Genomic DNA, 17,508 nt, shown 5'->3' with positions numbered 1-17,508 from the left:
TCTGAGGACCACTGGAGTCAGAATTGTTAATCAGTGGGGGAAGGGTATCTCTATACTGTGATCAATCACAGATTTCAGGCCAACAAACATAAGCTTCTACTCAATAACTGAGATTTCCAAATATAGTAAAACTAGCTATTGAATGAGGCAAAACCAAGAGATGGTTAATGTGGAACATCCCTCATATTCAGCTGCTACTTAAGATAAGCCTTGGCCGGGAATACGGGGGGTCGCTGGGCAAACGTAGGTATAATCAACTTTGTTGAAGAGTCTGGTGATAGCCATATTAGACATTTTGTTATGGTTTATAAAAGTCCATCAGTAGTTTTGTTCTAAGGAAAATGAAAAACTGAGCCTCTGTGGGAAATTGTCTGCATGTGGAAAATGTGTTCCCAATGGGTGCTTCCGGGACGGCAATTTTCAATGCAAGCAAGCAATATGATGGTGGAGAAATATTGTGCTGTTATAGATGAAAAGATGCTGGGTTTAAAGGACATCGTGTGCTACTTTTATCTTGCAGAAGTTGAAGACTGCTAGCATTTGTAAATTACCATTAAAAGTATACTTATTATTACTTTGCATGAAAAGTGTATGATCCTCATAGAGTTGGTTTTACAGCTTACCCTAATTAACTTCTGTGAATTTAAAAATTACTATCTAGGTAAAATTTAAATTTTAGGCTGACAATTTCCCCCAGAGATCAAAATTTATTTAGAATATGAAAATTTCAACTTTCTTGAGAAAGTTATGCTTCTGAGATAAAAAGTAAGCAATAATACAGTTTCTAGAAGCCCCTGTTGGTGATACAAGGGAAGCATTCAGATATAATGGTGCACATTTCAAGAAGATGAATTTTGGTGTGAGAATTGGGTTCAAGTCTCTACTTTGCTATTAACTACTTAACAACCTCCTTGATTTTTCTGAGCCTCAGTTGCCAATTCCTAAATAGGCCTAACAATATCCCATGAATAACAGTGACATGAAGATCAAATTAGATGTTAAGTGTGCAGTACAGTGACTAGCACACGATGAGCACTTTACAGATGGAGCTATAATCACTGATGAGATTTTTTTTCCTCCAGGATTTTAATCTATTAAATAGTTACCTTATTGACAGGAATAATGTTTTTGACATTGTAGTAGAAGCCAAAATAAACCATGTTGAAAACTCCGTGACGTCCCAAAGTTGCTGTAAATCCTTTGTTGAGGCCCTGGAGTCCCAAGCCTTCTGTCTTAATGATGTGTCTTGCATAACTCATCGTGGATGGTTGCTGCAGGAGAGAGGAACAAAGCCAGAGAGATCATCTTTGAGACCGTGAAATAGAGTAAATTACCGTCTTAGCTTCCCTTCAAGCCAGAATTATTAGGGACTTTTTCTCCCCCAACATGAATAATCATGCCTAGATCCATGCTTTTAAAATTAGGAAGCCCCAAAAGTAAACAAAATTGCATGCATACAGGCCTTCAAGGGAAGATTGTTGGCAAAAAAAAAAAAAAAAAAAACACATCTTTGGTGGAATTAGTGAAACTAATGTCATATAATACCTATCATCACTACCTACATGTAAATAGCTGTATCCAATTCTGGATTATCCAAAGTAATGGAGGGGATTAGCCATATAGGTAAACTGGTAATCTGTAACTGCATAGTCCAAAAGGAATTTATATTTTGTTCCCGAATCCAGCATATTTACTTTTCTAAGTATGTTTTTCTAAAGTGAATGTTAGAATTATTGTCTGCCTCAATCTTTGAAACTGGCACTAGGTTAGAAATTGGGCATGGATAAATAGCTGTTGTTTGCAGATTTCCTTAAGAGGGTGTGCAAGCAGTGTGTGTATCACTTGTGATAAATGATAAATCAGTGGCACCAGGAGTAGTGGGTTACTTCTAATTTACTTCCTCCCAGCCCTCCCATTGATTACTCAACCTTGAAATACCCTGATTCCTGGACTCCTATTGCTACTTTTGGAACACGCTACATAGCTCACTGTAGTTTGCCTTGAAGTTTATAATTCGTTATAGTACACTAACAACAATTCACGTGGGTTTTTTTTTAATTCACGTGGGTTTTAATGAAAAGATGAATGATTGCTTTCTTTTGGAGCTACAGTACAAAGGATACCTCTCCTCATTAAATTTTTACTGAATAGTAAAGAGGGGAAAATGCTCAGTATTTAATTTTTTTTTTCATGAGGCAAGCACTGATGTGACATTTGTTTGATTTTTCACTGGAGCAGGTTGCTGGAGTGGTCATGTAGTCTGATGTGTTTTCTAACTAAAAGTGTTTTCTTATCACCTGCAATTAAGGTTGTATCAGCAGAACAGAGTAGAAGGAATCCAATCAAGGTTTTTCATCCAACTTGTATTTATAGCTATGTAATTAACATGATACATTTAAATGAGCTTGTTTATATAGTAAATCCTATAGTTTTTGCTAATAAATGTTTTAAAAACTCGACTACAATCCTACACTCAACTTCATCTTTACACTTAAGATTAATTACAATAAATTGTATTAAGCTTAAGGAAACTTTTTTTGTTACACTTAAAAACTTATGAGAATGTATCTTAAAATAATGAAAAAACATTTCATATAGGAAAAACAAAAATTCTCAGGAGGTTAAAGTTCACTCTTTGCTCTACAAAACGGGATTTTTTGTTTGTGTTCTGGCACATTGACTATCAACACAAATTATTTATTTTGGTTTTCAAAATAGACTTGAGGACAAGTTGAGCAGAAGTTCATTTCTGCTGGAACGACTCTGGAAGTACAGAGCATACGGCATAGGCTCTGCTCTCCTGCTCTAAGGAAGGCAGCCAGAGGGTAGATTTTGAACTCAAGTGCCTAGTTGAGTTTGAACTCTAGCTGTGAGTCATTAAGTAAATCAGAGAGTAGCACAATAGTTTGAAATAGCGAATTGGAGCCAGAGAGCCCCAGGTTTGAGTCTCAGTGATCCCACTTGCTAGCTTGGGCAAGGATTTTTTTTTTTTTTTTGTATATTTTTTTTATTGGAGTTCGATTTGCCAACATATAGTATAACACCCAGTGTTCATCCCTTGGGCGAGGATTGTATCCACTCTGATTTATCCTCACTTTACTCATCTGTTAAATAAGAATAATAAGAGAATTTTCCTCATAGGATTGCTGTGATGATAACAAAGTCAATGGGTTTTTGTCCTATGTAAGGATTCACTACATATTAGCTACTAATAATAATGACAATTGTGTTGATAATAATAAAATAGTTCAAATAATAAAATGACAGGTCATTTCCTTGTTAGCTGAAAGCAATGACATTTAAAAAGGTGGAGGCTGATTTGAGGGAGACAAAGGGCATGAATAACTAGCCTCTTTCTTTTCATTCCTCCTGGCTGTCCTTTCCTTTTCCCAGGGCCCTGGACCCTTGTGACAAAGTCTACCAGAAGTGCATCATGCAAGACAAAAAGGTCAACTTCCTCTGAGGCATAATGAAACCCAGCCTCTGGGATAGAGAGCTCCTCCAGGGATCTTCCTCACCCCATGGGCTTTCCTCTCCAGAGCAGGAGATCCTGTAAAATGGTCTCTTCCCTATCCCTCAGAGTTAACATCTTTGGTAAGAATTCTCTACTCCTTAAGTCTGTGGCTATAGAAGCAAGGCCATATGAGAGCAAAGGTTGGGAATGAAAAAGTCACCAATTGTGCCTCTACCTCCACCTCACACACTCACAGCCTGGAGAGCACATTCATGTGGGTTACCAGGTACCTGGAACACAGTAAATGCCCATCAACATTAGCCATTACAATAGATGCCTGCCACTTTTATCAAGTCATTTAATCCTCTTAACAAGTGTGAGAGACAGGTATTATCATTATTCCCATTTGACAGATGGGGAAACTAAGGTTGTGTTACTTGCTGAAAATCACAGAGGTGGTGCCAAGAGCTCAAACTAAGGCCTCTCACACGCCAAGTCCATACTTTTACATTGCATGATTTTGCCATCCTAACACACCTGATCATTTTTCTCAGTCTTGTAATGTGGGCAGCAGGTATAGTTTCCTAATTTTGCAGGTTAGAAAACCAAGAATTATTAAGTAGCAGTCCTAATGTAAAAATGCTGGTAAATAGCTTAACCAGAATTCTGCATCTAAGCCAGTGTTGTTCTCATTCTGTGGACTCATTTCTTTTCTACATATGTGGCAAGATTTTCAGAGTTTGATAATCCAACTAATACAGGTAACAGATACATCATGAGCCAAATATATTTTTCTTGGGGTCTCACAATAGAGAAAAAACCTTGAGTTCTTTTCTAATTCCCATAAAAAGTAGAAGTGTGCTTTTTGCTTCATTCAACAACATTGTGTCACACACATGTAAGCAAATATTTAATTAGAAAGTCAAAACATGACTTCCACTGGGATGCTTAAATAGGAAAATGTAGAATCATTTTGACTAGAGATCTGTAAACACAAAGAATTTTACTAAACTTATTTGATTACTGGGCTTCCATTTCAAAACAAAAATGGTGACTGATTAGCATCATCAGCCAAATGATTCCAATACTATCCAGCCCAGCAGGTCACCCACCAGTTCAGTTTTCTTCCAACATTTATATTCAATGCAATTTTCATATTTAGTTACCAGTTGTAGGCCAAATTGCATTATAACCTTCCTGGATGTACTTCTCATTGACTGCACCAGAATGCAAGCAGGGGAGAATAAGTGGATTGGAATGTAGCTAATATTGTGATATCACACTGCTCTCCACACTGGTTTATTAAAATCCTCAGTACACTGGTACCTGCCAGAGTATTTCCATTTGACGTAACTCAAAGTCTTAAAGTTTCATTTCAGCTATTTCCAACTGCTAATTCTGAGAACCCTCTGTTCTTTCATGCATTCATTTATTCAACAAATGTTGAATGTGTGTCTACTAGGTGCCATGTGCTGTGCTAAATGTCTAGTATGGTACTTTGTGTATAGTCTAGAAATCTAAATACTTTTGCTTTGATTTTTATTTGGAGAGATAATGCTGATAATTTTTATACCCACACAGTGGTTATGAAATATGGAATCAAATTTCTGTTTTAGAAGTCCTTAAGAGGCTTAATTAAAGAGGAGATTCTTTGCACCACTCCAGGGCACTGATTCCTTACTCACTGAGAGTCCAGTATTACCAACAAATCACTGAGATGACTTATGGCAGCCTGAGCTATTTTTTCTGGAGTTCATCCATCTGACTACTGACCATAGCTGGCTCTGATTAGCTTGTGAGATCACGGACTGAGGTGTGGGAAGCAGGCATTGTTCTTTGGGTAAATAGCTATCAGAGTATGGCCAGTAAGTGTAGACATGGGGTGTGTCAATGAATTTCCTCCATTCCTAAAGCCAGAGAAGAGCTCTAGGCACACCATGTCAAAAGACAGCACGCTCCACATGCATTCCTTTACTTGCTTCCCAGGGAAAGGTGAATCTTGTTGTATTTTAGAGCCAAAGGAATAGAGTGTTGCATTGAATTTCATCACATGGCTGTAAAGCAAACCGGATGAGACCTTTGCACAATGGAGTGAGTGTCCATATCTGGGCCTTCAGAAAAATACTGCTTTGTTAAAAAAGAGGAGATCCAATTGCTGCATTTCAGTAGGAAAATACCTTGGTTCCTCAGGAGATAGAAGATCACTTATGTTTTTCATTACTCAAATAAGGTCTTGAAGTATTTTCACAAATTTGAAAAAAAAAAGGGAAAAAATTCCTTCCTTTTGTTTGAGAATAAAATATAAGTGAAAGAAGTGGAATTAGGCTCAAAATCCCACACTTCTACTTTTCTTTAGCTGAGATACTTCACTAATTCATCATTATAGTTTATTTTAATAGGGCAAGCTTATGGATGAAAAGACAACCCAAATATAATTATACTCTATCTAGAGTTTACATTTGAAGAATGGGTCTATTTTTTAAACAATCTGTGAGCAGATGGTAATTTGCCATAAACAAACTTTCCCAAATGCTGCACCACAAAGCTCCAAAAACACAATGTTGCCGCCCAGTAACCATCCCTGGAGGAGCACAGGGCCTTCCAGGTGGTAAGATGCTGATGCTGTGCCTTGCCCCTGCCACTGCTGCCTGAGCAGGAGGGAAGGGAACTATGCTGTGGGAGCTGCTCAGAAAAAACTAGCATCAAGGAAGGAGACCTTTTCCTGGTTCCAGAAACACTTCTGACTTCCCCTTAAGTTTCCTGATCACCCATGTTTCTTTATCCCAATAAAAGCAGTGTGGTTGCCTAGAAAAAGAACTCTGTGTTAACATTTGGTTCCTAAGAGCTACTGATTTCATTAGGCTTTACTTTCCCTCTCTAAAACCAAGAGGAAGTCACCTATCTTACAGGAGTAGTAAGAGAATTTGAAATACCAAGTATGTGTGGGCATTGGAAAAAGTAGAAGGATGCACAAGCAGTTACCAAAGCATTGGAATGAGAGGGAAGTATTGATAGAAATCATCAACTATTTTTTCTTTATACAGGTTTATATTATGTGATTTGTGGGGGGAAAAACCCAATGTATTACTTTTACATTTTGCAAAATTATGTAAATTTAAAAAATCATATAAAGGAAAAAAACATGTAAGGCATCTTACACAGTCTCTGGCATATAGTAGATGTTCTGTAAATGGTAGCTATTATCATTACTTCAAAGTCTCAATTCTGAAAGCAAAAATCTAGAGTTCCTGGCAGAGCGGAATGGAAGGCTGAAGTCTATTTTCTGCAAATGATAATAGAGAGACAACTTGGCTGCTGCCTTAGGTATTGTTGAAAGATAACTATAGGAATGGATTCATATACATAATTCACTTTCCTGCCCACAAGAATCATAGACTGGAAAGAAATAATTTATGTACTGAACAGTTTCCAGGCAGTGTTTCACATAGTAATGCAGGAAAAATTTGAACTTAACTCAGTACATCATCATGAATGTTGACATGCCCTTGAAACTGGCTTCTCACACTATCTGTAAATAGAGCCACACGCTCACTCTCTAACTCAACTTCCCTCTTTCTTGAAAGAGATAATCACAAAATGCAGTCCTTCTACTTACTTTTTGTTGACTCTACATAATATAGTTAAGTTTAAACATTTGTTAATTGCTTATGGAGAAAATAATCACTAAGCTTTGTGATCTCACATATGATCTCATTGATCTCTATTAGATTATTGAGCTCCCAGAAGCAAGTGGATAGAACTATATCTAGCAGTGTTATCCAGAACCAGAATCAAACCCTGAACTAGCTAAAAAATAATCCCCATCTTTAAAGATTCTACCACCAATGACACAATTGCTGTCTATTCATTGGACCTTAAAATTACAATTCGATCTTAAAGGTAGAAGACTAATTATTCCTTTCTTGGGCTGAACATCTTTAAAGACTAAATAGAGGGGAGACAGGCTTTTGCAATTCACTTAAGCCTTAGTTTCGTATTTGGGGGTGAGAATGATTATGTTCATATGCAATGTAGATAAAAATGAGTAGAAGGAAACCTGTGCCCCATCCACACATCAGAAGCAAATCCTATAGACCTCAAGGGAAGGAAAATACAACCCGTTAGCCAAATCATAACTTTGAAGTAGATTTCAAAGTGGAGAGAAAAACTGGGAAACAATTCATACAAGATTTTGCTCCTGGGGAGAAATTCACATTTTCCAGGCTTGCAGAGAGCATGCCAGCCAAACACCACTTGGCTTAGCACAATTGGTAGGGGACGTCTAGGTCTTATAAATATATAGATTAAAGAATGATGCACCCAGTTAGAGGGGAGAAAGGTCCCATAAGGACAACAAGCTATAAAGTCACACTTTTGGCAAGACTGGATATGCAAACCATCTCCAATAGAAAAATCCTCAGGCAAGCCTAGTCCTAAGCCAAAGAAGCTACAAACCAGAACAACACTTTGCTTGGGTTTAGTTTGAAGGACGGGGAGAAATTTGGGTCTATCCTGATTTTATTTGAACATGTTTTTACACCCACTGAACCAAACCAGAGCATGACAAAGCTGTGATTACTTTGCTCCCCACAGAAGGTCAAGCATATTTAAATTAGAGACCGGTTTTCTTTATTCACTGTGAATTTTAAGATGCTGGCCAAGATTCTGGTATTGGAACTGGAGGAAGTGTGGCAGGGATTATAGTCTTTGACTGATACGGTGGTAATTTAAAAAGTGGAGGCCAGACAAGCACACCTATTGAAATACTTTATCCAGAAGCTGGAAGGATATGAGGGAAGTATCAGGAACCAAATGAACCACAGTGTCTTTGTATTTTTAGAATGGTTTATGGCTAAACTGAGTGGGAAGGCATATTTTATGGGTAACATACTTCTGACTGGCTAGAGAATCAAGCCTAGACCACAGAAGGGAGAACCCAGGCATTTGGAGCCAGCAAGTCACCTGCCATTCCTGGAAATCCTCATGGGAATTGCACTTGGGGCTCCAAGAATATAACAGACACAGTCTCTTTTCTCACTGAGTATTTCCCTTGGACCCCAGCCAGAGGGACCCCCATTCAGGAACCCATTCTTCAGAGGACACCACCCTGGCCTTTACCAGCAATGCCCTCCCCACAGGACCCAGGGGGATATCTTCCTATGCTTCACCTTTACCACCCAATCATTGCCTACAAGATGTTAAGTGTAATTATATATATATATATATATATATATATATATATATATATATATATCCTACAAGATGTTAAGTGTAATTATATATATATATATATATATATATATATATATATATATAAAAGATTTTATTTATTTATTCATGAGAGACACACAGAGAAAGAGAGGCAGAGACACAGGCAGGGGGAGAAGCAGGCTCCATGCAGGGAGCCCGACGTGGGACTTGATCTGGGATCTCTAGGATCACACCCTGGGCTGCAGGCGACACCAAACCGCTGAGCCACCCGGGCTGCCCCAAGTGTAACATATTTTTTAAAGATTTATTTATTTTAGTGAAGGAGAGAGAGAGAGAGAGAAGGGACAGAGGGGGGCAGAGGGAAAGAGAGAATCCTGAAGCAGACTCCCTGCTGAGCACAGAACCCTACTTGGGGCTCAATTCCAGGACCCGAGATCATGACCTGAGCCAAAATCAAGAATCAGACACTTAACTGACTGAGCCTCCTAGGCACCCCTCGTTAAGTGTAATATTAAGATTATTAAGATTAATATTGACCATGGTCGCCCTAGGCTGTCTTCCACTGCAGAGCTTCTCTCAGCTGCAGCAACTCCTTGAGAAATGTTCATCGTTAAAGGATCATGTTGACTCACCACCTCTGGCTGGTGAAATAGGAAAATCCACAATTACTGTGTAGGAATCTGTAGGGGTTCATACCTAAGACTCGAGAGTAGAATGGCTGAAGGGTAGACAGGCTGCCTAAGAAACTTTCACTACTGGTGGAATAGTAAGAGTTACTTATCTATAAAATAAGCCTCTGAAGAAACTGCTGCTTTTCTTCAAGGTACTGTCAGGCCATGTGGCCATTCTGCCTACAGCCCAATCACTTAGTGTTCCGCCACAATTGGTAGCCATAATTAACAGAAAAGGCTTAAAATGAGCTTAAGTCACAGCCTCCATGTGAAGTGATTAAGAAGGGTTGATCAAGAATACACGTTTGGGGTATGTGGGTGGCTCACCCAGTTGGGCGTCCAACTCTTGATTTTTGTTTCAGTTCATAATCTCAGAGTCTTGAGATCAAGCCCTGTGTTGCCCAGCATGGAGCCTGCTTACGATTCTCTCTCTCTCTCTCTGCCCCTCCACTTAAAAAAAAAATACACGTTGATTTTGTACAACTATTCCAGAGGAAGAATATCTTTTTTTTTTTTTTTTTAAGATTTTATTTATTAGAGACACAGGCAGAGGGAGAAGCAGGCACCACGCAGGGAGCCTGACGTGGGACTCGATCCTGGGTCTCCAGAATCACACCCTGGACTGAAGGCAGTGCTAAACCGCTGAGCCACTGGGGCTGCCCAGAGGAAGAATATCTTGATTGTGGGAGAATTCTTTCCAAACTGGCTTCAGATGTTTTTAGTGTCCGTCTCTAATGCTGCTATATGCTGGTTATTTACAGCAAATGGATATCCAGCTACTACTGTTTATGACAGGAGACCTGCATCTGAGTTTAAGGACCTTGTCAATAGGCACTGTAACTTAAAGGCCAGCCCTTAAGGCTTGATCAACAATTCAGTCTGAATGGATCGTATCGGCAGCTGAGAATGGCCTAATGTGGACTGAGGGAGGAAACTAACCACGCTCAGTAAGCTGTCTACATGCCCACAGCTGGGGTCAGCTGTGCTGCCCAATATTAATTGGAGTACTCTCTCAAGATAAATATCTTTATGTAAACTTAAGCATTTACAAGATCAACTTGCATCTTGAAATAGGTATCATTGGTTGACTGCCTACCATGTACCATGTTCTATGTTAAGATATTTGCATATATTATCATATTTAAATTCTTATAAAAACATGGAATAACAATGACTGATACATTAAACCATCACTACATCACAGGCTGTGTTGCCAGCTTTGCATACACTTCTCAACCCTCATTACACCATTTAATGTGGCTATTACTAGAATTCTTTCCTAATGAAACAGGAAACTGGACTATAGTCAGAGTGGGAAACATGAGCTTGTCATCTAGTCAATGACAGAGAATGGCCTCCAGAGCTGGTGCTCCTAGCCACTCCACAGAAATGCCTTGCTGTAAGACAGTTGGACTGATCACCATCATTTTATCATTGAGGGAACTACATGTGATTTGTTCGAGGTCATGATGTTAGGAAATGGCAAAGAGCATCATGGGTGTATCTCTTTCCAACCCTACTCTGCCAGTATACCAGTTGCCTTCCTGTTCTAGACAGCTCTGTTTACATATGTTCTTTGATGGTCTGCATGGAAGGTTTAAACTTTTTTAGAAATTATAGAACAGGAAAAAAACAGGGGTTTCTGCTACTCTAAATGAATTAATAGAAACTGAATTATGCAACATTGAGCCTTAAGATGAGCCGGCAAGCTGTTCCTACCCAAATCAGTTGACAACCTTCTTCCTAAAGGGAGGCTTGATCCTGGCAGAGCCATAGAACATTTCTTCTGGATTACATACTTTTCTTTGTACTGTTCTGTATTTTTAAAATTTTCTGCAATGAAAGTGTTACTTTTTTTTATTTTTTTTAATTTTTATTTATTTATGATAGTCACAGAGAGAGAGAGAGAGAGAGGCAGAGACATAGGCAGAGGGAGAAGCAGGCTCCATGCACCGGGAGCCTGATGTGGGATTCGATCCCGGGTCTCCAGGATCGCGCCCTGGGCCAAAGGCAGGCGCCAAACCGCTGCGCCACCCAGGGATCCCGAAAGTGTTACTTTTTAATGTAAATGTTCACAGGTAATGTTGAATACATTCTCATGTCAAACATTCAACTACACAGGCCTTTTCCTTAAACTCTTCTGCTCCCCTACATTAGTCTCCTTTCCAGAGATGATCACAATTTAGAGGTTTGTATGAATTCCTTTGCATGACAGGCCTGCACAGTCCTGTGAGGAAATCACTACCCATATGTGGCTATTGAACACTTGAAATGTCCTGGTTCAAGCTGAAGTGTGCTTGTAAGCATAAAATACACATGAGATTTAAAGGCCAAATATGAAAAGAGTGTAAAATATCTCATATAATTTTTATACTGATTACATGCTTTAATGACAATATTTTGAATGTATTGGGCTAAAGATTTAAAAATAAGTAAACAAAATACAGTATTAGATTAATTACATGTTTCTTTTTGCCTCTTTAAATATAGGTACCAGAAAATGTGGTTTACTATTTATGTTGCTATTGGCCAGCACTGTCCTGGAGTCTAAATCATTTCTAGTATGTTTACACACACACACACACACATATATATATATATAATATTATTTTTTGTGCTTTCTAACATAAATATGCATTACTTTTGTACCTGAACTAAAACTTTTTTTCCTAAAAAATAGAATCTTTAAATGCATTGATCATTACATTAATTCCTTTCTTCCTTTCTCTTCCCTTTCCCACCCCACCCACCACCTCCAACACACATACTTCTTGATAGCCAACAAAGCCACAAAGTGAAGAAAGCAATAATTTTTCTTGGCCATACAAATGCTGAAGCAAGCACACCTAACAATTGGATTAATCCAACCCAGGCACAGATTAACAAAAAGAATCAATGGAGGAAGGCTTTGAAGTTAGTGGGTCCTAGACAAAAGACATAGGAAATAGCTACAGTTTCCAAACATGACTACTAGTTATTTTTAAAGAACTAGATCCAAATTTGCTATTCTTATCATGTCATCTTCCACTGTCTTTCTCTTTTTTTTTCCTTGCAGAAAGCATAGTTCCATTACTTTCTGTACCGCTAACTACTTTTCCAGTTGGATCAATATTGCCTATTGATTCAACATTGCCTATTGAGTTCAGCTACTGAATTTTGATAGTTGCCGGGAATAAATGCTGACATGTGTGTCCATGTTTGACTAGTTAAAGGTTATAATGTACTGAAAATTTTTGTTTTGTCTAAGTAAATGCCTAAAAATGAATCCAGTTCAGTGGATTCTGCAGAGGAAATGACCCCAAACAAGCTCCTGTTCTCCCCCACTGAAAAAATGCCTGCCTGTATATACATAAACAGTTTACACACTGCACTCATGTAAGTGAGCTGGGAACATGTACACATGCAGCATTCTTGTGTTAGGCTGGAAGAGTGTTTACTGTGTTCTAGCAAGGCCTTAGCACATGCAACACATTAGCAGCTCTTACTTGGCCTCATTGTAGAACCTCCTTGAGGGCAGAGAAGAGAAAAAGAACATTAGGCATGAGCAGGGGTATTGCGATAACTCATTATTCTCATTTCCCTGAGTGCTCTTTGTTTCTCTGTCCCATTTGCGTTCCTCTGGTTAGGTGCTGTCTTGATAAAGGACCGCAGTTGAATGGTTTCCTTTGCTCCCTCCTTGCTGCCCTGACAAGCTTCCTAATGGTAAAATGAAAGCCACGGTGAAAATGAAGCCACAGAGGAGAAGGAGCTCAAAAATTTTCTTCTCGTTGGTAAATCTTCCAGTCTAATAAATCAAAATTTCCTTGAACAGATTTCATGGAGGCTGCTCCATTTCAACAGGACATTTGAAAAGTGTTCCTTCTATTTCTATTCCTCACTACCTTTTCTCTTCATTCAAGGAAATAGAAAACAAAACAAAGACTAGAGAAATGCAAGGTCATCAATCTCTACTAAAGTGCCAAATATCACTGCAAATATTAGGGCAACCTTTTGAAACTTAAAAAAAAAAATTCTCCCTTAATTAGGATTGACTTCATCTGAGCAGATACCATCTGCTGAAGCAGCCCAACCCTGTCCTCCTTGGGTCTTGGCAGCCACAGGTGAGTTGGGCCCCCTCCTCCTTTCCCACACCCCTGCTCAAGAAGCTGCCAGGGAGCTCTCAAGCAGTATCAGCAGGCAGGAAGTGGGGTGGGAGCGAGGGGGGTCTCCACCCATTAGCAGCTGCTTAAGTAGTAGGCAGGGGAACTGCTCTACAGAGAACTTCAGGTCAGCAGATCCTCCAAAGCAATTTATACCACATGCTACCCAGTTGTGGAATTAAATTAAAATACTGGGAAAGAAGGACCTGGAATGCCAATCTCCGTATTTTCCCCCTACCTTGTGCTTGGCACCCAAAAGAATAAAACAAGAACAGTTGGACTTGGTGGTTTAAAGGGAATTATTAGGGCAACTGGGAGGAAGTGAAGGCAGCACACACCAAGGGAAGCTGTCTCCACAGAACATCATGTACCAGTGATTAAATGTCAGGACCCATCATTGTCCAAGTGGTGACGTTTATGTAGGTTTAGTAACTTGCTTCATTCAGATTAAACCAAAAGACAAGCTTGACAGATTATCAGAATCTTTGGGAGAGGGCAGTGGGTGGAGTAGAGAAAGGAGTAAAGCAATTTTAAAAAATGATTTCATAATTTTTTTTAAAAGCACAATATTATCACCTCTGTGGCTTTGCTTCAGTTTATCCTAGCATAATGTGAAATAGAAGTTTTGCCAAAAGTAGGGAAAATGTTTCCAAATAAGTCATTATAGATTACATTACAAATCAAAAATTAAAAAACCTGTAAACATGTGTTTGTCCATCAAACTTTAGTACATTTTTGTTAACACCTTCCTGGTGGAAGAAATTTGACTTTTTCTTATGCTACTTCCTTAATGATGATTTGCTACGTTTTTTCTTTCTTTTCTTTTCTTTCTTTCTTTCTTTTTTTTTTTTTTTTTTTTACTACGGTTTTAACAAGTGAATATGAGCTGGGTTCATCATTATCTATATAGTATTTACATATATTAAAAATAATTGTTTTACACTCCCTCACCAATAGGAAAACATTAAACGATTACCTCTGTAAATTTGTTCCGATTTGCTTGCAAGCCAACTTTTACTACCTCAAAAGGGTTAACCACGATCGCTTCTGTTAGTCCGGATCCTAATCCAGCAATGGCAAATGTCTAGAAAAGTTAAATCAATCAATACTTTAAAACAAGTTACGGGTACTGTGTTAAATATCCTACTCATTACACTCTGCAGCTGAATGTTATGTTGAGAATGGAGAAACGCACATAAATGTACCATGTACCATTACTAAACAGCTTTAGTTCTTGATTAGATGCTGACAATTCATGAAAAAAAAATTACAGAAGCCACAAACCACATCCTAACAATTCAAAATAAAATGCCAAAGCCCCATCAACAACGACTTTTTCCTTTAATGAAGAGAAATATTGTTCTAGTGATTTAAGGTGGATGCTAAAACATCTGCACATGTAACAATTAGAAGAGTTTGACTTATAAAGGTAGAGCTTAATTTTTAAAACACCTACTTAAATCATTATGGAGCATCTAAAAAAATTCAAGGAGTAGAACCCACAATAAAATGTTTATAAAGAGCTAAATTTCAGGTAACCAAACAGTGCAGCTGAAAACATTTAAATGTATAGCCCTGTTGTAAGAATCACTATTCTAGACAATTAGAAGCAAAACAATATTTTTTATTCATTCTTTCCCTTTAAAAAAAAAAAACTCTGATAACTGCCCTATTCTTCTGGACATAGAAGCTGAGGGATAAAAGCAGAGATCAGAAATGGTGAGGTTGTTCTGAAGGGCTCAGCGAAAATCTAGAACATCTCTCAAAAGATGATACCAGGTCTTTCCTTGCTTTCAGTTAAGAATTTCTTTAATAAGAAAAAGCAGTTTCTAGATTTTTCCTCAAAGTAGAAGTTTTAAGAGTTTTCCAGAAAATCTGTATCAAAAATAACCACAATTAAAACACACACACATATACACATACGCACACACCCCAGAAAAACAAAATGAAACACAGCCTCAAATCTCCAAAACAGATGCTGAAAAAAAGTAATTTTTTAAATTTTTAAAAAAGATTTTATTTATTTATTTGAGAGAGAGAGAGAGTGAGTACAAGATAGGGTAAGGGGCAGAGGGAGAAGACTTCCCGCCCAGCAGGAAGCCCGATGTGGGGCCTGATTCCAGGACTCGTTTTAATTGACTGAGCCACCCGGTGCCCCCTACCCCCAAAGTAATCCTTTAGTGCTGAAGTTCTAATTCCAGGAGAAGAGGTAATACTATATACAATCAAAAGAAGAAAAAAGCCAATGAAGAGCAAAGAACAGGTAACTCTTACTAGGGGTCTCTAATTTCTTCAAAGTAGAAGTCAAAAAGAGAAAGGACTATTCCATAACCTTGAGAGAAAAGGTAACGTAGAACAAGGGAGGATCTAGCGCCAGCAGATCTGGGTTTAGGTCCTGGTTCTGCCATTTATTGGCTGTGTGGCCCGGGCTGCCACGCGCAGTAGTTAGTGCATAGAAAAAGGTGTGTGTAGGCTGAGATCCAGCCTGTACTCCACTTGCTGAGCTGGAGCTCTGGAGAGGCATCAGGGGAAAGAGTGCCTTTTCATGATGCACACAAAGGTACTACGTGTAGTAGCTGCAGCTCTGTGTCTAAATCACTGAACCTTTTATATGCCACAGTTTTCTCACCTGTAAAATTAAGACAATGATATCTAATCTCCCTCATATGAGGATCAAAACAACGTGTGAAGCCTTTTGTAAAATGTTATACAAAAACTATTGTTCCTGTTGCACACAAAAATCCAGAGGAAAATGGGATAGTATACAGATTTAAGGAGAGGGAATAATTAATTATGTTTTCCTTTCATGCCCCTTCATTATGATTTCAAATACATCTGCATAGGGTAACAGACCATGTATTTTATTCATTTATCTCAGACTTCTTCCATCATGGAAGCCAAAACATGTGTGTGAGCACGTGCATGTGCATGTGCCCACGTGAACGTGTGCGCCCGCGCTCACACACACACACACACACACACACACACACACACAAATACTAGTCTCAAAATCTTCTGACTGGGAAAACTAAAATCCAGATGTTCAGGTTTTTATTACTAACTATATGCAATCTTCCAAGCAATTCACTTTTTTGGTTTTCTATAAAACTCAGCTACATTTGCTGTCAGAACTAGTGTTCAGCAGTCCCTTGTCAAAAGAATTGATCAGCTATCAGCAGATCATGTTACTTAGATTATTCCAGAGACCAGTGGTAACAGTTGGGTTCCCAGCCTCCCAGGCTTTTCATGTGAGAGCACCAGGGGACATTTAAGGGCTGTTTAAGTGTCTAGCTGTATCAAAAAGAAACTGGAATAAATGAGTTCAAGGAAAGAGAAAAGCTGTCTACAGTTTGCATGCATTCAGTTATGGTAGCTGGAGTGGCCAAATGCTTTTCTGTTTTAATTCTCGAGAGTCGAAAGGACTGTAGTCTCATCTCTCACATGGTACCAATGCTTGACACAGGAACAGCCAGCTGGCCCTCTGGAGACCATATTTTATTGTCTTATGCTAGGAAGTTTTTAATCCTCTCTCTATCCTTTCTTTTCAAAGTTAAGAGTAACATTAGGAGAAGACAGCGAGGCATCAAAAAAAATTCTTAGCTAATATTAGGACTCGTGATGCCACTTCTATCATACAAGGCTATTTCGCAGCTACTTTGCTTAGGCAGGGGACTGGACAAGAAGTTTCTTTACAGGAAACTTCTAGAAAAGGGGCATGTATGGTTTTAAAAATAACAGATACTTCTTCTTGGACAGTCTTTTGGACAGAGTAAATATTCTGAAGTGGACCTTTAGCAGTTAAGTAATTGAAGAGCTGAAGCTCAGAACACTGCCTCTCTGGTTGAGTTGTGAGGCACATTTCAGCCTGTAAACTGGACGACTTTTCCAGGGCATGGGAGGTACACTGTCAGTTGGAGGGCTAATGCATAGTTTGTTTTATTTTGTTTTGTTTTTCAGATCTGGAGGGAGAAATTAGTGCATTTTATGTCTCTTGGGCTTGTGTTGCACACATACTTGTAGAGCCCATTTGGTC

At 38.7% G+C, this 17,508-nt stretch overlaps 1 protein-coding gene across 8 annotated transcripts in view; it reads right to left on the bottom strand.

The window, feature by feature from the left end:
- Positions 1–17,508, bottom strand: part of SLC25A21 (solute carrier family 25 member 21) — a 477,598-nt gene that overhangs the window by 26,311 nt on the left and 433,779 nt on the right. For 7 of the 8 annotated variants that reach the window (XM_041760088.1, XM_041760085.1, XM_041760086.1 and 4 more), the window contains 2 exons: positions 14,452–14,559; positions 1,107–1,271 (listed from right to left, as the gene is read on the bottom strand). In XM_041760088.1, the coding sequence (XP_041616022.1) occupies positions 1,107–1,271; positions 14,452–14,559 (273 nt within the window). The remainder of the gene's footprint in view (positions 1–1,106; positions 1,272–14,451; positions 14,560–17,508) is intronic. The other variant, XM_041760094.1, reaches the window with a different exon arrangement.

Source organism: Vulpes lagopus, chromosome 6 (assembly GCF_018345385.1).
Source record: "Vulpes lagopus strain Blue_001 chromosome 6, ASM1834538v1, whole genome shotgun sequence".
Lineage (NCBI taxonomy): Eukaryota > Metazoa > Chordata > Mammalia > Carnivora > Canidae > Vulpes > Vulpes lagopus.
This window is presented reverse-complemented; position numbering and strand designations above follow the sequence as displayed.